General features: G+C 39.2%; 1 protein-coding gene across 3 annotated transcripts; it reads left to right on the top strand.

Moving 5' to 3' along the window:
- Positions 1 to 2,798: 2,798 nt before the first annotated feature.
- Positions 2,799 to 6,833, top strand: Pnpla4 (patatin like phospholipase domain containing 4). Of its 3 annotated transcripts, none has more exons than XM_032890329.1 (7): positions 2,800 to 3,273; positions 3,425 to 3,613; positions 3,861 to 4,048; positions 4,681 to 4,775; positions 4,981 to 5,116; positions 5,573 to 5,638; positions 5,740 to 6,833. In XM_032890329.1, the coding sequence occupies exons 3-7, from the start codon at positions 3,869 to 3,871 to the stop codon at positions 6,022 to 6,024; spliced, it is 762 nt and encodes a 253-aa protein (XP_032746220.1). In that variant the 5' UTR covers positions 2,800 to 3,273; positions 3,425 to 3,613; positions 3,861 to 3,868; the 3' UTR covers positions 6,025 to 6,833. The 3 variants fall into 3 exon arrangements, with proteins under 3 accessions (XP_032746218.1, XP_032746220.1, XP_032746219.1); XM_032890328.1 differs by having other exon boundaries at positions 3,455 to 3,613; XM_032890327.1 differs by lacking the exon at positions 3,425 to 3,613 and having other exon boundaries at positions 2,799 to 3,273.
- The last annotated feature ends 18,317 nt before the right edge of the window (positions 6,834 to 25,150 follow it).

Genomic DNA, 25,150 nt, shown 5'->3' on the forward strand with positions numbered 1-25,150 from the left:
GAAGTGGGAAAGGAAGCAATGAGTTAAGAGAACAGAAGTGAGGAAAAAAGAATGAAATAAAAGATAGATACCCCAGATGTATAAATTCAATTTCATTTAAAAGTACTGGAAAACCTTTTGTGTGTGTGTGTGTGTGTGTGTGTGTGTGTGTGTGTGTCTGTGTGTGTGATGATATTTAGGAAAAAATATCCTGTCAATCTGAAAGATATATTGTTGGTTTTGTAGGTACAAAAGGTAAGGAGAGAATTTTAACCACTGTATGATCTCAAAAATATCTTGGATAACCAATTGTTACCTTTCATTGGAAAGATTCTCTAATTTTCTCCAAGTCTAAGAGTTTTTCTAGATTTTTGTGTAGGGTTAAGGTCTCCTTATGATTTCTCATACAGTTTGTCATATCTAATGTTGGATATTTCAGCTTAGATTTATGCTTCATTCTGTTAAAATTTAATCGGGGTGGAGAAGGGGAAGTTTTGGAATGACCAAAGTAGGGGAGGTGAAAAGAATCATACCATAATATAAAAATAAAATTAAAAAATGCACTTTGATTTGAAGAACTATGTGGTCTCAATTTCATGGTAAAAGAATAACCATAATTTCTTTAGTCAACTTCATATAGGAAAAAGAACAGCTACTGAAATTAAACAATGCACCGCGCAATTGGTATTTGTCTGTTTCTGCTAGGATGGTAGACAGTGCACCCAGAATGTTCCCCAAGCACCCAAACCACAAGTGCAGACACTTAGCCAAAACTGCTTTGTATACTGACTGATCATGGTTAACTTTAGAACTAGGATACTGTTTTCTATCTAAGAGATCCACTGATTTTAAATCTTCTTGGATTTCCAAGATAAAAGAAGCCTTTACCACTGAGTGGAAAAAGCATGTTCCTCTCAATTCAAGGCATGACAAGAAAAGAAAAAAAAACACTGTCTGTATCACTAAGAAAATTCTGCTCCTGGGTAATATTTCACATAGTAAGCCAAGTTGCTTTTAATGTAGGTCCACTCACAGGTTCTTATGCTGAACTAAACCCCTCAGTAAACTTTATACCACAAGACATCCAGATTTCAATTCATTATCAGAGGAAATACTGGTCAAAGTCATGTCTCTCAGCTAAGAAGACAGCTGAATTGGGTTGAAGTTTGTGTAATACTCAAGATAAACTAAGACACAACTCTACTGAAAACGACACCACCATACATGTAAAAAAGATAGAATCCTTTTTGTAAGCTGGAATGAAAAACAGATGCATCAGAAGTAAAAATATTATTGACACTAGGTCATGAACAGTGCCATACCCACACAATATACAACAGCAATATTCTTTGGAAACTGCTGAAATACTCTCAGCAATGGTATTGTCATCAGATTCTAGGTTGACCCACTCTGCAATCAATCTTCTGTAGTGATACTGACAAAATATATCATGAATTATTGGGACCAGAAGATAAATGAAATTGGACAGATGCCAGAGTACAGAAAAACACCTGCTTCTTCAGCCAGGATGAGTCAAAGCAATAGTTTGTGAATCTGCTGAGAGCATGTACCCAGTGTAAAATTCAACTTCTTGATGATACCTCTGAGAAATTAAGTTTTGCAGTATACATTTAAGTTTCACTATATATATATATATATATATATATGATATACATGTATCACATGTATATACATATACACACATATATATACATATACACACACATATATATTCTATTTTTTACACGTATGGTGGTGTCATTTTCATATAAACTATATGCATATAGTTTCTTTTACTGTTATAATAATCCATCCACCACCAAGACTCTGAGTACCTTGACCAAAGAGTGCAGACTTTGCCATCAAGTACTTTGAATTCTAGTAGCAATTCTAAACCAGCTTTTGAGCTTCATTATCATGGTTGATTGGGAGCATCACAACAACATATTTTGACATGGAAGGCTGTAGAGTATATTTATATTTGCATAATAAAATACACAAAGATACCCTGCCTTCCCACCTTCCCACCTTGTTATTAGCCCTGAAATTTTTCACTGCTGTTGCTAGGCAACCATTATTATCTCATGGTCTCTAACAGTCCATGACAATTCCCTTTGCCCCACCTGACCCAAAAACACATCACTCCTCAATATATGCTTATTTAATTTCTCAAAAATACACTTATATGTCTGTGAGTTGTCAATTTTTTACTTCTGAAATAGAGGTACCTAGTCTAGCTACAGTAAAGCACACATACAGGATACTAAAAAGGTAAAGAGACAATATCTAATTTAATAAAATCACAAATGTAAATGGGGACAACACAGATTTTTAGGAAATACAAAGAATCTTTAGGTTTTACTTCATAAATCTATACTCCACAAAGTCGGAAAATCTAAATGAATGAACAATTTTATTAATAGATTCTACTTACTAAAGTTAAATTAAGACCCTGTTGTGGGTCTGCTTCTGTCCCACTGAGGGGCATGGCTTCTTGGAGGGGTTGGAACACAGGGCATTTGACTGTGTTTATCCCACACGAAGAAGTAAGTTTAGAGGACTAAGAACCTTCATTATAAAAAAAAGTTAACGAACTCTCATACTAGCAATTTAAAAGTACACCGGAAAGCGGGGGTGGGGTTAACAAATCCAAGAGGATAAGGTGGGCCCAAGGGAGGAAGTGGGAGTCTCATTTAGAAGGAGAAACAAAGGTCATTAGATGTTTATTAAGAAAGGGAATTGGGTAAGAAGCCAAACTTGAAACAGAGCTCTTTTTACAGCTGCGGTGGCCCACAGCCTGCCTAAAAGAGAACGGGAGGGGCGAAAGAATATGACTTCTGAAAGCCCCGCGGACTAAACTTGAAACAGGGTTAGTTTCCGAAACCTGTCGGCGCAGTGCCTGCCCGGAGGGAAGTAGATGGGTCACCGGATGATGATGTCTTAAATCTACGTTGCGCAACACTTAGTTTGAAATGTTTGAAACAGCGCTCATTTCAGGACCGAGGCACCTGCATGCTGACCTCCGGGAACGGAAGGAGAGGGCCGCCGGATTATGACCTCATAAGCCACGCGCTTTGACAGAACACCGGAACGGTGATCTATCTGTGAAGCCGAGGTGTTTTGTCTGCCCGGAAGGGGCCAGGAGGGGCGCGCGACGATGACGTCGTAAAGCCGCGCGGCTTTATAATCGTACACTTAAAACCGTGCTCATTTTCGATCCGCACGTCAGCGCTGCTCCTAAAGCCCTGAAACAGGAAGGCGCAGAACGATGACATCAGAAGATGTTACTTGCAGGTAACAAGTACTGCGTCCAACCATTGCGGGCGGTGACGTTTCAGAACGGTGACTTCAGTGGGGGAGATGAACAGGGTGGGCGGCAGTGATGCCGACGCGGAGCGATGATGTCATAAGGACTAAATGGACAGTGCGGTCGGTGCTTGTTCAGAATCCCAGAATCTACCCTGGGCTTCCCTAGTGAAGGAGTCGCTCTGCGCTACCACATTGGGTGAAGTCGCAACCACAGGCACCGCCTAGGCTGGACCCCGCCGCATCGCGATTGGCTCAGCCGCCCAGAGTGACATCTGCCTGTGACGCCGTCTTCTAGGGATTGGCTGGAAGTGCTGTCCCCACAAAAGTACTGTGGCCAGACTGCAGCAGGGCGGGGGCGGGAGCGGGGCGGGGGGCGGGGCCTGGAATGGAGGGCTGGACGTCCCTAGGCCGAGGGGCGGGGCTAACGGATGGACCTGTGGGGGAGACAGCTATCAATCACAACTCCCAGTCATTCAGTCACTAGCTATCAGTCACAGAACATGGATGTACCAAGTATGAACACATATGAACGCATGTACTAAATACACTACACGTATGTATTTCTATCCTAGCCACTACCATGAAGCAAGTCCACCTCTCTTTCTCATCCTGCGGATTTCTGGGTATTTACCACCTGGGGGCAGCGACTGTACTGAGCAAACGCGGGCGGGGCTTGCTATGCAATGTCACAGGCTTTGCAGGGGCCTCAGCAGGGGCACTGGTGGCCACAGTGCTGCTGACAGCACCAGAGAGGATAGAGGTGAGGGGGGCGGGGTTGTTGTGTTGTGGGACGTGCACACAGTGTTACTTGTGCATGTGTGATGTGTGTGGGACACACATGTGATACGTGAAATATGTAGCATGGTGTACATACAACATACGTGTAACATATGTAGTACAGTATGTGCAGTTTGATGCATACTCTGAATATGTTACATTTCATGTGATGCATAAAGTATGATACATGCAGGTACATCATGTCTCTGTACTCTCATCTGATTATGATGTCTGACATTACATGATTACATGTTGTGCTGCACTGCTATGTACACCTCATATGAAATGATCAGTTTTGTCTGCAGAACATGAGATGGCATGTAATAACATGTACGTTATGACACGTGGTATATTGCACTGTATACATACATGTAGTGAAATGTATATCATCACACATAGTAGGTTATAATATACATGTTTACATGTACTGAGATGGCATATAGTAATGTATGTTATGACATGTGGTTAATATGTACTTAAACGTGTAGTGCATGTAATAGAGGGTATCATATATGACACCCAACATAGATACTTTATAGAACAAGCACATAGTACATACCATCGTATGACATCTGTAACATACATGGTACATGGCAGTGTGACTCTCCCCCACAGGCATGTACCAGGTTCACGTTTGCCTTTGCGGAGGAGGTCAGAATGCGGGCACTGGGGCCCTTGACACCTGGATATGATTTCATGGCCCGGCTGAGGTGGGTGTGACCTCACGCATGTCCTGGCCAGAGCTCAACATAAGAGTGCGAGGTGCTTGACCCTGTGTCCTCCCATGTTTATGTCCTCAAGTACCCATGGGCTCATGTGTCCTCGTGTGTCCATGTGCTTGTGAATCCATTTTCTCACATGGATGTGTCATGTGTCCATATGTTCGTGTGTCCTCACATGTCCTCACGTGTACAGGGGTGGCATTGACGAGATTCTTCCCCAGCACGCCCATGAGCTGGCACAGGAACGGCTTCATGTGTCAGTAACCAGCGCAGTGGATGGACAGAACTACCTGGTGTCCAACTTCACATGCAGGGACAACCTTATCACGGTAAGGGCACGTTCACATAGCTCAGGGCATCACAGGTGGGGTCAGCTGGCTTGGTGACTCAGGGGTATGTTCACGTGTTAAGTGTGTGGTCACACTACTTGGCATTTTCATGGTCCGTACACAGCTCAATCATGTTCACAGGACTCTGAACACAGATCATCTCCCCCTACTTTCTAAGGCCCCCTGTGTCATCAGGCATGACAGTGGTTATCTGTCACTTTCGTGTGTAATGTGAAACCACAAGATGACACATGGGTCATCCGTGTGTACACATAACAGATGCATGATATGTGGTTGACATGTAAATAACCTGTTCATAACATGGGAATGGTATGTGGATGATGGCCATAGAACATGTGCATGATATGTGGTTGGTGTGTCAATGACATGTATATGATATGATTGGGTACCTTTGACCCTGTGCCCCTGAGCTCTCCCGTGTTCTCATACACAAAGGTTCTCCTGGCCAGCTGCTTCATACCCTTCTACGCAGGACTCAAGCCCATGGATTGCGCAGGGCAGGTAATGTGGGCAATGTGTAGGAGCCATGCAGATGGCACAGGCATGAACATGGGACGCAACACATGTGTGACATGAATGCTTGCATTTGCCATTCTGGACAGCTCTGTGTGGATGGTGGCCTGACCAACAGCCTGCCTGTGCTGCCCACGGGACGCACTGTGACCTTTTCACCCTTCAGCGGACGGGCAGATGTGTCGCCACGGGACTTGGGGTGGCCTGGCATATATGTGAGAGTCGCCAAGCAGGATGTCATGGTGAGTCATGGTGTGCTTGTTGGGTGCAGTGTACATGGGTCTGGCACAGTCAGTGTGACCCACATATGCATGCCATATAGGATGTCATACAAGCATTATGTGTGTTTTATTATATATGTATTGTGTGTTTGACATGGCCGATTACATTTGGGTATGTAATTTGCATCATATGTAGATACGTACTATATAACAACACTGTGTGTGTACTGTATGTGTAATGTTTACAGTGACATGTATGTACACATTATAGTTGTGTGTAGTTCTTGCTACCCATCCTTCAAGCTCCAGGTGGACTATGCTACCAGATTTCCTTGGATCCACAAATAAAAATACCATACACACATACACGTGGACTCATGTGAGCACACATATATCATATATGAAGAGTTACATGTGTATGTGATATGTATGTCTTATATGTTATCAAATATGTGTGTAATATACATGTCACGTGAACACACACAGTACATACATGAAGCATAAATGTACATAACATACATGACACGTTTGTGCAGGCCTTTAGTTCCAGCACTTGGGTGGCTGAGGCAGGGGTATTGAGCCTTGGTGTCTGCCCAAGTCCTTTGCTCTGTCTTCATATGATTCCCAGCTAGCATGTCCTATTTCCACCTGCAGGTATCCATGGCTAACCTGGTACGTGTGCAGCAGGCGCTGTTCCCACCAAGCAGGGGGATGATGGAGGCGATCTATGGCATGGGGATGACCGACACAGTGCGCTTTCTGCGCAGGGAACGCTGGTCTCAATAAATGCAGATGTGTGCAGCCAAGGCTGGCCCAGACTAAGTGTACACATGCATGCATGTATGTGTGTGAGAGCATGTGTGGGTGCATGAGTGCTAGCCTCAGACTCAGTGTGTGCATGCATGCATTTGTGTGTTTGTGTGTGTCTGTGATGGTCTAGGCTGGCTACAGTGTGTAAATTGTGTGCATGTGTGGCGTATGTGTGTGCATATGTGGGCATTTGCATGTATGTATGTGCATGTGTATTTACCCAGGGCTGTCCTCAGACTCAGTGTACACGTGTGTGTGTGTGTTCGTGTGTGTGTGTGTGTGTGCATGTGAGTATATGTTGAGTGTATGTGAATGAGGGTGTATGTACATGTGTGTCTCTGTACCTGTGCACACGCATGTGTGTCCATGTCTGTGGGAGCACATACACATTGGCCTCTGCCTCACTCAGGCACTGGCAGGGCCTCTCCAAGGATCAGTCCTGCTACCCTCCTGTCTGAGTGTACAACATGGCATCAGCAATGACTCGCAAAGGAATACCTTCAACTCTCACATGGACACCATATGTCTGCTGCCGCACACGGTCCATGTTGAAACTGCTGGGCATGTTGGCTGAGGATAGCCCCAGCATGAGCGATAGGGCTGGGAGTCACTCATATCAGAAGTATCCAGTGTTTTCTTAGGGCTGCCCCCACACACCCTACATTGTTGCACGTGTGTGTTTCATGTATATGCCTGTTACATATATGTGGTTCTAATTGTCGACATGTCTGTGTTTGATTTTCTGAGATATACATATATGTGTGTATGTGCATATATGTATGTATATGTATGCATAGGTATGTACATGTGTATATATATATATGCCTATGAATATTTTGTAAGCATGTATGTGTGCATAAGTATCTGTAGACATACATGTATATAGGTATGTATATGTAATATCTGTATGTGTATGTATGTATAATTATGTATATATGTAGTTAAAGTATGTGTATAGATGTATAAGTATGAATGCATATATATGTATATATGTATGCCTATGAATATTTTTGTAAATGCGTATGTGTGAATAATATCTGTGTACATAATGTATGTAGATATGTATATATAAGTATGTATGTGTATGTATAACTCTGTATACATGTAGTTAAAGTTTGTATGTGTATGTATGTATAAGTATGTGATATGTCTCTCCTGCTCTGCCTTCCTACAAAACATGAACCCAGTTTAAAATGAAGAGTGTATTTTCAGTGTCTACTTGCTCAACCCTTCTACAGCCCTGCATGCTTGTGTGAATGGTCATAATGATCTCTACAACTAAAAATGCCCCCTTGGCTTTCCAGGAAAGAAAGAACCCCCATATCTGAGTAGGGAAATTTGCCTCTTTATTTCAGAACTCCCTTAAAAATCAAAGTCATGTGTGCATAATTAAGACACTTGCCTCAATATAATATTGCACATACAAAGCCCAGCCACACTAAATTTCATCTCTGTCCACTTAAGGTATATCTGCTAATAAAATCCATCATCATGGCCCTACCATGAAACTTGGCAGTGCTTCACTATCTTAAGCCATCATGATCGTAGATGCGTGCCTGTGTTGAGATAACAGAATTTCTTTGGTGTTGAAGCTTGTAAAAGAGTCTCATTTTCAACTAGTTGTGGGTGTCTTCTCTCTCAAACTGTGAAGCTTGTATACAGAAGCTTGTATGCTATCGGGTAACCTATCTTAGGTCTTAGTGCCATCTCAGTCTACATCACAAGGCTTCCTTTATGGGTTGATTGGTAGATTGATTGATGATTGTTCCTTGCAACCATGTGACGTTATGAAAGTCTGTAGGTCATACTTACTTTAAATTTATGAAATACATGAAGAAATCCTGGCCTCACTGTAGCTTACTCTATGTTGTGCCCATGACAGTAGCCCTCAAGATTCTCACTGTGGTATCAAGCAACAATTATAATCTCAGTCTGTTACATTCTAATATCCCTAATCCTGCTATACCCAACCCAAACTCCCATGACCCTTCAATATAGACTCAAATTCTCCAAAGCACACAACTATCTCTGTGAGTTGTAACATTTTCATTGGGCAAACCTACAGCTGCCAAAGATAGCTGAGATATAACATGCTTACATGTGAAGGCATCACTTCACTATTTCAGTATACTGATGGACTTTCCTCACCATTCACAGAAGACAGTTTTCATATCTATGTAATGGAAACTAACACTACTCTTGTGCCTCTGTCTGTCTTAAACTAATACCACTATAAGGATGGAAGTTTTCTTTATCTTGTTTACATTATGAGGAAAGTGCTGCATAGCCAGGGTGCTTACAATAAGAAGGAAAAGGGATGTGAACAACTATTACCAGACCATCCACACACCATGTAATTTGACACCCACGTTGACAAATATATATGCTTACAGAGATTCTCTATCACTTATAAATGTACAAATATATTTTGATTCCACAGAAATGGCACTTTTCACTTGGCACATGATTCACTTCCCCAAGTCATATGTTAGTACAGAGGACTGAGAATGCAGAAGCTAATTATGTACTGTTGGGATCGTTGGATATTAGAGGGAAAAAGATTAACTACTTTCTTCGATTCTCGTTTTATCTGTTTATAAATCAGAATCCAGGAATCCCCTTTGCTTTTGACAACTCAGATCCCTGAGACATCCCCTTTGGTCCTGACATCGGAGGTCCCTGTATGTAGGGGGTTCTTCTGATGTTAAAGAGGTATTCCCTAATTGGTTTGTGATCTGTCTGTAAAGAAAGCCATGAGACAATTGCTGGGCAGAAGGTACAGGTAGGATGTTAGGATCCTAGGGGAAAAGGCAGATGCATGGAAGGAGAGGAAGTGTTTTTACCATGCTTTGGAAGGAGCAGAACACAGCAGCCATATCAGGTCTCAAAAAGAACTGGGGCCTAAGTCTACCACTACAGGCAGTGGGTGTTCAGGGGTGTTTGACATGGGCTGGGTGGGACTAATGACTGAAATTTAGGGCATTTTGGAGGAGCAAAAATAAAAATATTAAGAGCATGACTTTCCAGGTGTGCGATGTTGCATTAAATAATAATAATAATAATAATAATAATAATAGTAATAATAATAGTAATGCACCATTCCATGCTAGCACTGTATACTTTCTGGCCACAGTAGTCTCACTGCCCTCCATGGCTAGTCCCATGCAGAGATTCCCCGCCAATCTCACAGTTACCTTGCTGTGGACTCTGCTTACATTCCCAATCATCTGGTCTCTGCGATTATAGTCAGAATGCTCAGTTACCTGGTGTCAGATGATGTCATTACGCAGGTGAAGGCAGGTACAAGATAGAATGAGGCCTGTCATTGGACGAGAAGGAAGGATGGTGGGAGAAAAGTTTGAGGGAAGAGGAGGAGACTGGAGTGGGAAGGCAGAGGAAGCTGTGGAGAGAACATGGAGGCTGGTGTAAAGATTCCACTCTGTATTTACAGGTTATGAATGTTCTTAAGGGATGGATGTGTACAGGGCTTTGTTTGTTTAGGTGGGCAATTATATGTTATCAATTGGATCAGAGGTTGTTGGGTTGTGTGTTCTTTCTTGTGGTGAATTAAGTTTAAGAGAGTATGTGGAGTCTGGGACACCAAGCCACCACGGAATTCAGATGTATATTTCTGGCATGGTGACAGTCTCCATAGGGACTTGGATGGGTAGAGAGATTGTTGACAGGCTCAGAGAGAGGCCATTGGCAGTGTTATATGGGATGGAGCAGAGCGGGTGAGAGGCTTTGCTGACTGAGATTAAGAAATCTGTCAGATATCTTGGGGCACTGGGGTGCCAGACCTAGCGGGGAATAAAAGACAGTTTTATTTTCTATTATTTTACAACAACAGTTGGTGAACTAATGTGCTGGGTGAGAATCCACTAGTAATCCTAAGAGTTGAGAGAAAGTTTTATTTTCTAAGAGGAGGCCAGCTCCATGTTGAGTCATGTGATATCTCAATCGCCAAAATTTAAACAAAGAAACAGAAACAGCCTAGGCTGGCAGGCTGTAGCTACACCCGCTGTGTGATTAGCTGTGTGATTAGTAGTTACAACTCAGAGAGTTAGAGATAAAAGCTGCTTTTTAAAGAAAGTCTTTCAGGATATTCATATCCCTTCTAACGTGGGCTCCATGGGAATTTTGGGTTGAAATCCTAGTTAGACAAGCTACTTCTTAATGACAGGTATTAGTAGAAGCTGATTAAGGTTGTTTTAAAAAGAAGAGAGTAGAGATACTCTAATCACATGGGAATTTTCATCCATGGTTCCAAACTTAAGAAAAAATTAGTCACTGACTCCAAGTAGAGAATTGTGATGTTTACTAGTTATTAAGGTTAAATAAAAATCTGAGACTCCAGGTAGAGAGCTTGACCGATCCATATATTTTGGGCTAAAGTCCTGGTTTGATAATTTGCTTATTGATATTGAACTTGATAGAAAGTGTTCAGTTTGTTTTATTAATTACCCCGCTAAAGGCCATATGGCTTGTTGATGCTGGATAGCAAGGATTTGTGGTTATTTTTGATATGTACCATAACTGGAAGCTCAGATTCTCTTACTGTGGGCTTCACAGGAATTTTGGGTTAATTTCCTGTTATGACAGATTACAAAAGCCTATCAGGCTCATACACTATTGTTTAGTTTACTTCCTTTTTAAAAATTGTTTAATCTTCATAATGGGTGTGACTTTGAGTTTTATGGTTATATTATTACCCTGGGAGAGCATGCAAGATACAAGATTTTTTGGTTACAGATGAAGGAGCACAGTATTCTGGGAAAAAGGTTTTGGGTTTGTGTTTTTAAAAAAGTGTGATTAGGCTCTGCAAACCTCACAGAGTCATACTGATCAGATTTGAGAGAGAGAGAGAGACCAAATAAAAAACTAGATTTAAGAGAATCAAGCAAAAAGATAACTTGATTATAAACTTTTCTCTTAAGAGTTGTATTTTGCAGAGTGTACCTACTTGGATTCCTGGTCTCAAGGACTTTCAGCTGGGTCCTGTCAAGATACACATCGGGCTACAACATTTGCTTCATTCTTCCTACCCCTTATCCCCAAGGATAACTCAACACCCATGTATAGCTTGAAGAAGTTATAGAAAAGTTGTCGCCCCAAATCGCTGGATTTTGGGGGACTGAATGTGGTTATTCTAAGGTTGTTTTCATGAGTAATTTAGAAATGGTTGTAATTTAACAGGGAGGAATTAGCTAGAATGAGTTGTACAGCCATAATCTCATTTGGTAACTATGCTAAAATCATATCTTTGGTTTGGTATAGAATTTATTTGTTAAAAAAGTTTAAAAGTACAAGGTTTAAAGCCAGTCCTTCGATTGATGCCATTACAAACTTCTGAGTTGATCACACATGTGAGTTAAGGGCCAAATAGCAAATTGATGGCTCTTAGTTGTTAGAGTACTTTCAATATAATAAGATAATTAATGGACAACATTATATAGATAGATGGTTTTCAAAAAACCACAAAATATGAGATTTAAAGTTATTTATTTTTTGCTGAGACATATCTGCTCCTAACACTTCCCCTTTGGCATATTTAATGAAGAAATTGAACATCTCTGCCTTCAGGTGAGGCGATATTTTGACTGAGATTAAGATATCTATCAGATATCTTGGGGCACTGTGGTGCCGGACCTAGTGGGGGATAAAAGACAATTTTATTTTCTACAACAACAACCCAGTAAAATCAAGACTCTAGAGGCTTAAAATTTATCAATCATATTATAGCAATAAATTCTCACCCCACAAAATCACACAATAAACTCAGAGCCAATTGATATTGATATAAACTGTCCACCTAGATAAGACAAATTGTCCTGTAATTATACATCCTTATATTCATAGCTACCTGTGGCTATTTAAAGCCATGTGGCTCTGGGTCATCCTTCTCTTCCTCCATCTTTCTTCCTTCTCCTTTCTGTCCTATCACTCCTGCCTCTCAAAAACTCTGGGCCTACCCTCCTTTTCTACTGTCCATTCACTGGCTCCAGCCTTGTCTTTCACCCGCCCTCACCTGCTTACAGACAGCAATCAACAGGGAGATAGTTAAGGCTCAGCAATTGTGTCCTAAGGCAAATTGAAAAGGATCGAACTCTCTCCCCCTCCCTACCCTCTGTCTCTGTCTCTCTCTGTCTCTCTGTCTGTCTCTCTATGTCTGTCTCTCTATGTCTGTCTCTCTCTCTCTCTCTCTGTGTGTGTGTGTGTGTGTTTGTGTTACCCAAGAATTCAAGGGAAGCTGGGTGGAAGCTGTGAGCATGGCCAATTCTTAGAGTAAAGGTTGGTAAAGCATAAAACGATACACTATACCTGTATGTTGACATGGCCTTATTTCTCATTCAGGGGACAATGACTAATGTAGCAGGAAATGCAACCATACTAAAACCACTCATGTTACATGATGTGTGCATTCTAGCCTGGCACAAATTCAAGAAATCAAGGACAGTGACACAAAACATGGACAATCAAAATTTTATTATTTGCTGACTTTGAAACAACATTCTATCTTCTCATGGAATTTGCAACTTATGGCCATTTTCCTCGAAGAACAGATGTTTGCTAAAGGATACTTCACATCCATGAATTATGCATAATTGTTAGTCAGTATAGCATTACTCACTGCTTTTTCTGAACAAATATGGTCTGACAAAAAAAGGAGGAGAGACGGTGAGATAGAGGTAGGTAGAGAGAGACAGGCAGAGATGAATAAATGTACAGTTGTTTTTCATTAGGTAGAGATGCATAAATATATATATGCATATGAATTATGGTATAACAATGATTAATAGCCCATGGATGTTCAAGGAAAGAATTGTACAAAGTTTTCTTATTATAGTAGAAATGTGTTTATGGTAATTATCATATAACACACCCAAAAAAGGAAAAGGTATACTATAAAGAAATGTTCTCTTCACTTGCAAAGAATATTTCTCCCAATATCATCATTTCTGTTTTGTTTTGGTGCTTTACATTAACTTATTTATTTATTAAATTTACTCCTGCCCTTCTGGTCTGAAACAGTGCCCTGAGCAGAGCTTGACTGCTGGCTCTGCACCGAATCCCAAAATACCCAGAGGAAGCTCGTCTATCAGGTACTCTAACTTGTCCATAATCACAGGTAAGGAGGCCACAGCATCTGCCCCAACACCCGGAGTAACTGGTTCTCGAAGAACCTAGGGATGCAAGGACTCCCACACAGCCAGGGTCACAGGTCCCGTCCTGTCTGAACAGTACCCTGAGCAGACTTTGGCCACTGGCTTTGTACCAAGTCCCACAAAACCCAGAGGAAGCTTGGCAGCTAAGTGCTCTAACATGCCCAGGATCACATTTGAACATGCACCTGAAGCAGACCTGGGAACAGGCTCTGCACCCACACCTGCAACACTCAGAAAAAGAACCTCCATCCCAGATGCTCTGATATGCCCAGAAATGAACCCACACACCTATGGTCACGTGATCTTTGACAAAGGAACTAAAACCATCCAGTGGATAAAGATAGCATTTTCAACAACTGGAAATTGTTCAACTGGCAGACAACATATAGAACTAGCATGCAAATCCATCCATTCATATCACCTTGTGCAAATCTCAAGTTGAAGTTGATCAAAAACATCTGCATAAAACTAGATACACTGAAAGTAAGACAAGAAAAAGTGGGAAAGAACATGGAACCTATGGTTTATGCTCTAAGACCAAGAGTAGACAAATGGGACTTCATAAAATTGGAAAGCTTTTATAAAGCAAAGGACAATGTCACTAGGACAATATGGCAACCAATAGATTGGGAAAAGATCTTTACCAATCTTACATCTGACAGAGGGCTAACATCCAGTACATAAAAGGAACTCAAGAAGTTAGACTCCAAAGAGCCAAATAACCCTATTAAAAATTGGGGGACAGAGCTAAACAAAGAATTCTCAACTAAGGAATATCGAATGGCTAAGAAGTACCTAAAGAAATGTTCAACATCCTTAGTCAACAGGGAAATGCAATTCAAAAACAAACAACAACAACAACAAAAAAAAACAAAAAAAAAAACCTGAGGATCAAACTCCACAAGTCAGAAGGGCTAAGATTAAAAAAAATTAGGTGACAAAAGATCATGGTGAGGATGTGGAGAAAGAGTAACACCTGTCCATTATTTGTGGGATGGCAAGCTGGTACAAAACTCTGGAAATCAGTCTGCCCGTTTCTCAGAAGATTGGAGATAGTACTACCTGAGGATCCAGCCATACCACTCCAGGACATACACCCAAATGATGCTCCAACATATAACAAGGACACATGCTTTGCTATGTTCATAGCAGCCTTATTTATATTAGCCAGAAGCTGGAAAGAACACGGATGTACTTCAGCAGAGGAATAGATTCTGATAATTTATACAATGATGTGCTACACAGCTATTAAATACAATGACTACATGAAATTTTTACACAAAAAGGTGGAACTAGAAAATATCATCCTGAATTAGGTAACCTAGTCAAAAAAAGAAACACATGGTATGATTTCACTGATAAGTGGATATGAGCCCAAAAGCCAGAATAGCCAAGATACAATTCACAGACCATATGACGCTCAAGAAGAAGGAAGAACAAAATGTGGATGTTTCAGTCCTTAGAAAACAAAATACTTATGGAAGTAAAAAAAAATAATAAAAATACAGCCCTGAGTAGAGATGGATCCAAGACAATTCAAATTTTTCATCTATATAAAATATGACTAGTGCAACTGTCACAGTCAAAAGGTAATTGCTTTTTTTCTTAGGGGGCCACTGGTGTTCTCCAAAGAACTTACCAAAGACCTGAAAGATTCTAGCAATTCTTCTGGCAGCTAGAGGAATGGTCTAACTAGACTCATGCTTTGCTCTGAATGAAGTATTAATGCCATGAAACATAGTTCATCCACTTTTACTGTCCATTAATATGTATTTTTACATATTTGACAAAAATTCAATGAATTAGTTTCAGTGTAGAACACCTTTTGCTTTAAAACTTCAACTTATCAATTGTCACTCTATAATGAATGTGCAAATAATGGTGAATTTCCGAAACTGGTTTTTAAAATGATTTACAGAAATTTGAATGCAGTGGTTTTGTTTCACTTCATTATGTTTCCTACTGGGTAAATTTTACCCAGTTGTTATGGCTCTAAAGCAGACTAGCATCCTTTTATCAAGCATGCTTCATTTTTCATGGGGATCATCATCATTGCTTTTGTAAGTATGGGTTTGGTGCTTGCATACTTTCCTTCTATTTTATTCATGATCTCATACTTTTCATTCCATTTCAAATACTTAGTTCACCACTATATGAAAACTCATATAATCTCTATCTCCACTGATACAGTGAGTCAGTTGGAAGGGTCACTTCACCTTTTGTAAAGCCTGTTTAGTGTACACAAAGCTATTTTTCTGAACATAAAAGGGGATCTGTACCAATTAAATATTTTAAGAGATTCATTCTTATTTCACCTCATAACATTTGTTCCTTCTATTTTCTGATAATTATCAGATATCTTAATTGGTAAAACAGTAACAAAGGGTTAAGATGCCAAGTTCATTAGAAATAAACTTTGATCTAGCTGAATACAAATGATCACTAGGACTCAGAATTTAATGCTTCAAATTGTCTTTGCTTAATTCTTGTTTCCCCCTTTTCTTTTAATGCAAATTTTTTACTAGATGGTGACAAAATTTTTGACTGTAGAAAAATTTTTGATTGTAAATGTTAATCCTCAACTTATCATTTGTGCAACAAGAGACCATATACTTTGATATTATATAACTACAAAAATGATTTAGAACACTAAGCCTGATGATTCATGGCTATCATCTCAGCATTGTAACCAGGAACAGGAGGATTGTTCTAAGTTTGAGGCTGGCCTATTAGGCCAGCCTGGGCACAGGGTTTTTATTTGCCTCAAGAAGGAAAAAAAAAAGAAAAGAGAAGAAAGAAAGAAATAAAGGAAGAAAGAAGGAAAGAAATAAAGGAAGAAAGAATGAAGGAAAGATAGAAAGAAAGAAAGAAAGAAAGGAAAAAGAAGAAGGAAGGAAGGAAGGAAGGAAGGAAGGAAGGAAGGAAAAAGAAAGAAAAACAGAGTAGTGTTGGGATGGCTACTGTTATATGAACTCTTTCTGGAGGAAATAAAGAGAAATAACTACTGAATTTATCTACAAGATGAATCACTGATAACAATCCAAACTAATAGTTCTATCTGTACTTTGATGAGCCAGTCAGGTTATTAGGCTTACAGAAACTTGAATGTTCTAGTTTTTTTTTCTGTGGGGGAGATAAACACCATGACAAAATAAGATTGGTGGGGCAGTACTTTAACTTACACTTTAGAGTCTAACATGCAGAATAGGAACTCAAAGCAAGAACCTGGAAGTAGGAACTGAAGCAGACTCCAAGAGATAACCAGATGGCATGAGGCAAGCATAATTACATAAGCAACAAAAACCAAATTGACATGGCCACCTCAGAACTCAGTTCTCCCACCACAGCAAGTCCAGGATACCCCAACATTCTTTTAAAGAAAGATTCAAATCTAATCTCTCATTTCATGGAGATGATAGAGGAATTTAAGAAGGACATAATATCCCCCTTAAAGCAATACAGGAGAACACAACCAACCACATGAAAGAATTGAACCAAACCACCGAGGATCTGAAAATGGAAATATAATCATTAAAGAAAACTCAGAAAGAGACATCACTTGAGATGGAAAACCTAGAAGAGAGAACAGCATCACCAACAGAATACAAGATATAGAAGAGGCATCAGATATCAGTGGTGAAAGATACAATAGAAGACTCTGACACAGCAGTCAAGGAAAATACAAAAAGAAAAAAGTTCCTATGTCAAAACATTCAAGAAATCCAGGATACATTGAAAAGAGCAAACCTCAGTATAATAGGTATAGAATAGGATGTAATTTCCCAACTCAAAAACCAGCAAACCTCTTCAACAAAATTATACAAGAAACCTTCCTTCACCAAAAGAAAGAAACGCTCATAAACTTACAAGAGGGCTACAGAACACTGAACAAATGAGACTGATTAATAAATTCCCCTTCTCACATACAAATTAAAACACAAAATTCACATAAAAAAGAATATTAAAAGCAGTAAGGGAAAAATGCCAAGTAACATATTAAGGCAGACTTATCAAAATTATACAAGACTTCTCAATAGAGACTCTAAAAGCTAGAAGATTTTGAGCAGAAGTCATATGGAGACTAGGAGAACACAATGCTAGTCCAGGCTACCATACCCAGCAAAACCTGCAATTACCATACATAGAGAAAGCATGATATTTCAAAACAAAACCAAGTTTAAGCACTACCAGTAATTCAGCCCAACAGAGGATAATAAAAGGGAAAATCCAACACCAAGGAGGAAATTACATCCAAGAAAATTCAAGAAATTATTCTGTTTGGAAAATTTAAGAAGAAAAACACACAATCATAATTTCACCTCTAAGAACAAAAATAACCAGAACCAAAAATCATAGCTCCTTAATATCTCTCAACATCAACAGACTCAATTCCCCTATAAAAAGACATGGTAAATCAGACAGGAAACATAGAGGATCCAGCATTCTGCTGCATACAGGAAACACACCTCGATGACAAAAACAGACATTACCTCACAGTAAAAGGATAGAAATTTTTTCCAAGCAAATTGTCCCAAGAAGCCAGCTAGAGTACCCTTTCTGATATATATATATATACACACACATATACACAAACACACATGAATGAGGAAGTATACTACATAACCATATAACCATCAAGGGAAAAATCCACAAAAATGAACTCTCAGTTCTGAACATCTATGCTCCAAATGCAAGGGCACCCACATTTGTAAAAGAAACATTATGAAACTCAAAGCACACATTGAACCTTAGACAATAATAGTAGGAGATTTCACCACCCCACTCTAACCAAGGGACAGATCATGGAAACAGAAATTAAACAGGGACATAGTGAAAATAAAAGAAGTTATGAACTAAATGGATTTAACAGATATTTATAGATTATTTCATCCTAAAAGAATATACTTTCTCCTCAGCACCTCATGGTACCATCTCAAAAATTGACCATATACTCAGACACAAAACAAACCTCCACAGATACAAGAACTTTGATTTAATCCCATGCATTCTATTGGATGACTACAGACTAAAGCTGGTTTTCAGTAGCAAGAAAACAACAGAAAGCCCATAATTATGTGGAAGCTGAATGAATATCTACTCAATGATAACTTGGTCAGGTAAGAAATGAATATATAAATTAAAGAATTTTTTAGAATTTAATAAGTATGAAGGCGAAACATACTCAAACTTATTGAACACAATGAAAGCAGTGCTAAGAGAAATATTCATAGTCCTGAGTGATTCCATACAGAAATTGGGGATCAGAACTAGCAGCTTAATGGCTCAACTGAAAGCTCTATAAGAAAAAGAGTCAAATACACACAAAAGGAGTAGACAGAAGGAAATGATCAAACTCAGGGCTGAAATCAAGCAAGCAGAAAACCATGCAAAAAATAAAAACCTTGAGGTGGTTCTTTGAGAATATCAACAACATAGATAAACCCTTAACCAGACTAACAAGAGGGCACAGAGACAGTATGGGAATGAAAAGAGATACAATAACAGAAATTGAGGAAATTCAAAAAATCATCAGATCCTACTACAAAAGTCTATACTCAACAAAACTGGAAAACTTAGATAAACTGTATGATTTTCTGGACAGGTACCAGGAACCAAACTTAAATCATGATCAGATAAACAGCCCAGTATACCCCAAGGAAATAGAAGGAGTCATTAAAAAGCAACAAACAAAAAAGCCTAGAGTCAGATGGACTAAGTGCAGAATTCTATCATGCCTTTAAAAAAGCTCTAATTCTAATAATTCTCAAACTCTTCTATAAAAAAGAAACAAAGTTAACACTACCCAATTCTTTCTGTGAAGCCACAGTTATACTGATAACTAAACAACACAAAGACCAACCAAAGAAAGAGAACTACAGACCAATTTCCTTCATGAATATCGATGTAAAAATACTGAATAAAATACTCGCAAACTGAAGCCAAGAAAACATCAAAATTGTCATCTACCATGGTCAAGTAGGCTTCATTCCAGGAATGCAGGGATAAATCAGTGTATGGAAATCAGATAATGTAATTCGCTACATAAGGAAACACAAAGGAAAAAACGCATGATCATCTCACAAGATGTTGAAAAAGATATTGAAAAATACAACACTCACTTATGTTAAAAACATTGAAGAGATTAGGAATTTAATTTTCATATCTAAATATAACAAAAACAAACTACAGCAAACCAATAGACAACATCAAACTAAATGGAGAGAAAATCAAAAATCCCACTAGAATTATGAAGAAGACAGGGCTGCTCATTCTTCCAAACTATTAAATACAGTACTTATGTCCTAGCAGGAGCGAAAAACAATAAAGGGGATCAAAGGACACAAGTTGGGAAGGAGAAAATCAAGATATCACAATTTTCAGATGATATGAAAGTATAATAAGCCATCCCCAAAAATCTACCAGAGAGCTCCTACAGCAGATAAACAACTTAAGCAAAGTGGCTGGATGTAAAATTAACTCTAACAAATGAGAAGCCTTCATCTACTCAAAGGATAAAAGGGCAGAGGAAGAAATTAGGGAAAGAACACCCGTCACAATATTCCCAAATGATACAAAATACCTTGGTGTGACTGTAACCAAGCAAGTGAAAGATCTGGATGACGAGAAATTCACACCTCTGAAGAAAAAAAATCAAAGAAGATCTCAGAAGATGGAAAGATATTCCATGCTCTTGTATTGATAGGATTAATATACTAAAAGTTACCATCTTGCCGAAAGAAATCTACAGATTCAATGTAATCCCCATCAAAATTCCAACTCAATTCTTCATAGAGTTAGAAAGAGCAACTTGCAAATTTATTTGGAATAACAAAACACCCAGGATAGCGAAAAATATTCTCAACGGTAAAAGAAATTCTAGAGGAATCACCATTTCTGACCTCAAGCTGTATTAAAGAGCAATAGTGATAAAAACTTTATGGTATTGGTACAGAGACAGGCAGGTAGATGAGTGGAATAGAATTGAATAACCAGAAATGAATCCATAGACCTCTAGTCACTGGATCTTTGACAAAGGAGCTAAAACACAGTGGAAAAAATATAGCATTTTCAGCAAATAGTGTTCTACTGGTGTTCTGCTTGTAGAAAAATGCAAATCACACCATTCTTATCTCCTTTTACAAAGCTAAAGTCCAAGTGAACCAAGGACCTCCACATAAAACCAGATATACTGAAACTAAAAGAAAAGAAATTGAGGCTTCAAACACATGGCACGAGGAAAATTTTCTGAGCAGAACACAAGTAGCTTATGCTTTAAGTTCAAAAATAGACAAATGTTACCTCATAAAATTGCAAAACAGCAACAAAGTAGCTTATGCTTTAAGTTCAAAAATAGACAAATGTTACCTCATAAAATTGCAAAACAGCAACCCACAGATTGGAAAAGATCTTTAAGAACTTTATGTCAGATAGAGGGCTATTATAGAAAATAAACAAGGAACTCAAGATGTTGGACTCCAGAGAAAAAATAACCCTCTTCCAATTCAATTCTTCATAAAGTTAGAAAGTGCATTTCTCAAATTAATTTGGTATATCAAAAAACTCATGATATCAAAAAGAATTCTCAACAATAAAAGAACTTCTGGGGGAATCACCATTTCTGACTATTACAGAGCAATAGTGAGACATGGTTTGGTAGAAAGATGGGTAAGTAGAACAATGGAATAGAACTGAAGGCCCAGAAATGAACCCCCACAAATATAGTCACTTGATCTTTGACAAAGCAGCTAAAATGATCCAGTGGAAAAAATAGGATTTTCAGTAATTAATGCCGGTTCAGCTGGCAGGCATGTAGAAGAATGCAAATTGATCCATTCTTACCTCCTTGTACAAAGCTCAATTCCAAATAGATAAAGAACCTCCCCACTAAACCAGATAACCTGAAGCTAATAGAGAAGAAAGTGTGGAAAAGCCTCAAACATACTGGAAAAGGAGAAAAATTTCTCTACAGAACACCTTGACTTATGCTCTTAGATCAAGAATTGACAAATTGGACCTCATAAAATTGCAAAGCTTCTGTAAGGCAAAGGACATTGTCAATCGGACAAAGTGGCAGCCAACAGATTGAGAAAAGATCTTTATCAATCCTACATGTGATAGAGGGCTAATATCGAATATATACAAAGAACACAAGAAATTGGACTCCTAAGAATCAAATAACTCTTTTAAAAAGAGGGATACAGAGCTAAACAGAATTCTCAATTGAGAAATATTGAAAGGCAGTGAAGCAACTAAAGAAATGTTTAACATCATTTGACATAAGGGAAATGCAAATCAAAACAATCCTGAGATTCCACCTCACAATGGTAAGAAGGACTAAGATCAAAAACTCAGGTGACAGCAGAGACTGGCAAGTATGTGGAGACAGAACACTCCTTCATTGTTGGTGGGATTGCATGCTGGTAAAACCACTCTGGAAATTAGTTTTCTCAGCTCCTCAGGAAACTGGATTTAGTACCACATAAGACCCAGGTATACCACCCCTGAGCATATACCCAAAAGTGCCCTGACATATAATAAGGACACGTGCTCCATTATATTCATAGCCTTATTTATAAGAACCAGAAGCTAGAAAGAACCCAGATGTCCTTCAACAGAGGAATGGATACAGAAATTGTGGTACATCTATAAAATGTAGTACTACATAGCTATTAAAAAAATTACAATGAAATTCTTAGGCAAATGGACTCAACTAGAAAATATCCTGAGTGAGGTAACCTGATCACAAAAGAACACACATGAAATGCATTCACTGATATGTGGATATTAGCCCAAAATCTCAGAACACCCAAGATACAATGAAAAGACCGCATGAAGCTCAAGAAGAAGGAAGATCAGAGTGTGGACAATTCACCCCCCCACATCTCTATCTCTATCTCTATCTCTCTGTGTACATGTGTGTGTGTGTGTGTGTGTGTGTGTGTGTGTGTTTTATTTTTTACTTTTATTGGATATTTTTATTTACATTTAAAATCCCATTTCTGATTTCTACTACAGGACCCTGCCATCCCATTTCCCCTCCCCCTGCTTCTATGAGAGCGTTTCCTCACTCCCTCCTCATTCACCACCATAACAATCCCCAACAATGGGGAATTCAGTCTTGATAGGACCAAGGGCCTCTCCTCCCATTGATGCCAGACTAAGCCATCCTCTTCTATATATGTGGATGGAGCCATAGGTCAATCCCTGTCTTCTCTTTGGATGCTGATTTAGTCCCTGGAATCTCTGGGTAGTCTGTTTGATTGATATTGTTGTTGTTCTCATGGAGTTGCAAACGCCTTTAGCTACTTTAGTCCTTTCTCTAAGTTCTCTGTTGGGGTTCATTTACTCTGAGAAAAACACTCTGTCATTGACTCACATCTCCAGCCTCACTTTTTTTTTTTTTTTTGTCACCAAAATCTATTTTTTTTTTATTGATATTTTTCATTTAAAATTCAAATATTATCCCCTTTCCTGGTTTCCTGTCCATAAATCCCCTATCCCCTCCCAACTACCCCTTCTTCTATGAGGATATGCCCCCACCCAGCCACCCACCTGTTCCTACCTCCCCACCCTGACATTCCCCTACACTGGGGGATTTAGTCTTGGCAGGACCAAGGGCTTCTCATCCTATTGGTGTTCAACAAGGCCATCCTCTGCTGGATATGAAGCTGGAGCCATGGGTCTGTCCATGTGTACTCTTTGGATTGTCCTTTAGTCCCTGGGAGCTCTGGTTGGGTGGTATATTGTGGTTCTTATGGGTTTGCAAACCCCTTCATCTCCTTCAGGCCTTTCCCTAACTCCTCCAATGTGGACATCATGCTCAGTTCAATGGTGGGCTGTGAGCATTCACCTCTGTGTTTGTCAGGCTCTGGCAGAGCCTCTTATGGTATAGATATATCAGGCTCCAGATAGCATGCATTTCTTGACATCCACAATATTGTCTGGGTTTGGTGGCTGTATATGAACTGGATCTTCAGGTGGGGCAAGCCTGAATGGCCTTTCCTTCAGTCTCTGCTCCAAACTTTGTCTCCATATTCTCCTATGAATATGTTTTGTTCATACTTTTAGAATGACTCAAGCATTTGCATTTTTGGTCACCCTTTTCCTGAGCTTTATGTGGTCTTTGGAGTGTTTCTTGGGTATTCTGAGTTTTGGTGCTAATATCTGCTTATCATTGAGTGAATATCATCTATGGTCTTTTATGATTGGGTTACCTCACTCAGGATGATATTTTCTAGGGCCAAATCACAAATTTATGGCTCATAATTTACTCTTAGGGTGTTTTCAAAGTATCCTCATCATAAATAGATGAGAGTAGTTAAGGGACAACAACAGTCCAGGTTACTTTATATAGATAGATGGTTTTAAATAACATCAGAAACTCACAAAATATGACATTTAAAGTCATTTATCCTCTGTTGAGACATGTCTGCTCCTGAAAGCTTCCCTTTGGTGGATCCACTGAAGAAATTGAACATCTCCACCTCCAGGTGAGATAATATTTTGTGCCTCATTCTTCTACAGACTAAATACTGTCCGGAAAAGAACACATTGCTGAAGAGTTGACTGATAATTTCTGCCAAGTCAGAATTATCAGCCCTTCAAAATTCTGCATTTCAAAAGTCTGTCAGATGACCGTAGGCCAGAAGGCTGAAGACTTGCTCTCACTAACAGGGGGCTGACTGTACAAGTAGTCAATTGTCTCTTCAACCTGCCTCAGTTCAGAAAGCCATGTTAGGCTTGTTATATTTTCAGTTGGCTGTTCTCAGATTTCTTATGGGGTCAAAATTAGTTATAGTCTCATAGCCTACCCAGGCTATTTAAATTTGAGAATACATATTTAATTAGATAGTTACCAGATAGTATACAAGCTAGTCAGGACATAACATAGAGTTTTAAGCCTTTCTTAAGCTGGAGTAGATAACTAAATGTTTTATTTAACTGATAAAATGTTTGATTGGGTGTTAGGTATATTTCATACTTTTAAATTACAAAATGATAATAGTTATGCCCAGCTTAATTTGAGAGAAAAGATCTTTTTAATTAGACAGTAAGGGTGACATGTAGGTTAATATCATTATGCAGGTGAAGGCAAACAAGATAAAATGAGGCCTGTCATTGGAAGAGAAGAAATTGAGGGGGAAACATAAGTTTTAGAAAAGAAGGAGAAGCAGGAGAGAGAAAGAAAGAAAGAGAGAGAGAGAGAGAGAGAGAGAGAGAGAGAGAGAGAGAGAGAGAGAGAGAGAGAGACAGAGACAGAGGAGGTGAGAGAACGTGGAGGCAGATGTTAGAATTCTTCTCTG

Source organism: Rattus rattus, chromosome X (genome assembly GCF_011064425.1).
Source record: "Rattus rattus isolate New Zealand chromosome X, Rrattus_CSIRO_v1, whole genome shotgun sequence".
Taxonomy (NCBI): domain Eukaryota; kingdom Metazoa; phylum Chordata; class Mammalia; order Rodentia; family Muridae; genus Rattus; species Rattus rattus.

Coding starts and splice junctions, on each gene's coding strand:
- Pnpla4 (XM_032890327.1), top strand. Junction 4,049..4,680: donor CAGCACCAGAGAGGATAGAG/GTGAGGGGGGCG, acceptor TCTCCCCCACAG/GCATGTACCAGGTTCACGTT. Junction 5,639..5,739: donor CCATGGATTGCGCAGGGCAG/GTAATGTGGGCA, acceptor CATTCTGGACAG/CTCTGTGTGGATGGTGGCCT.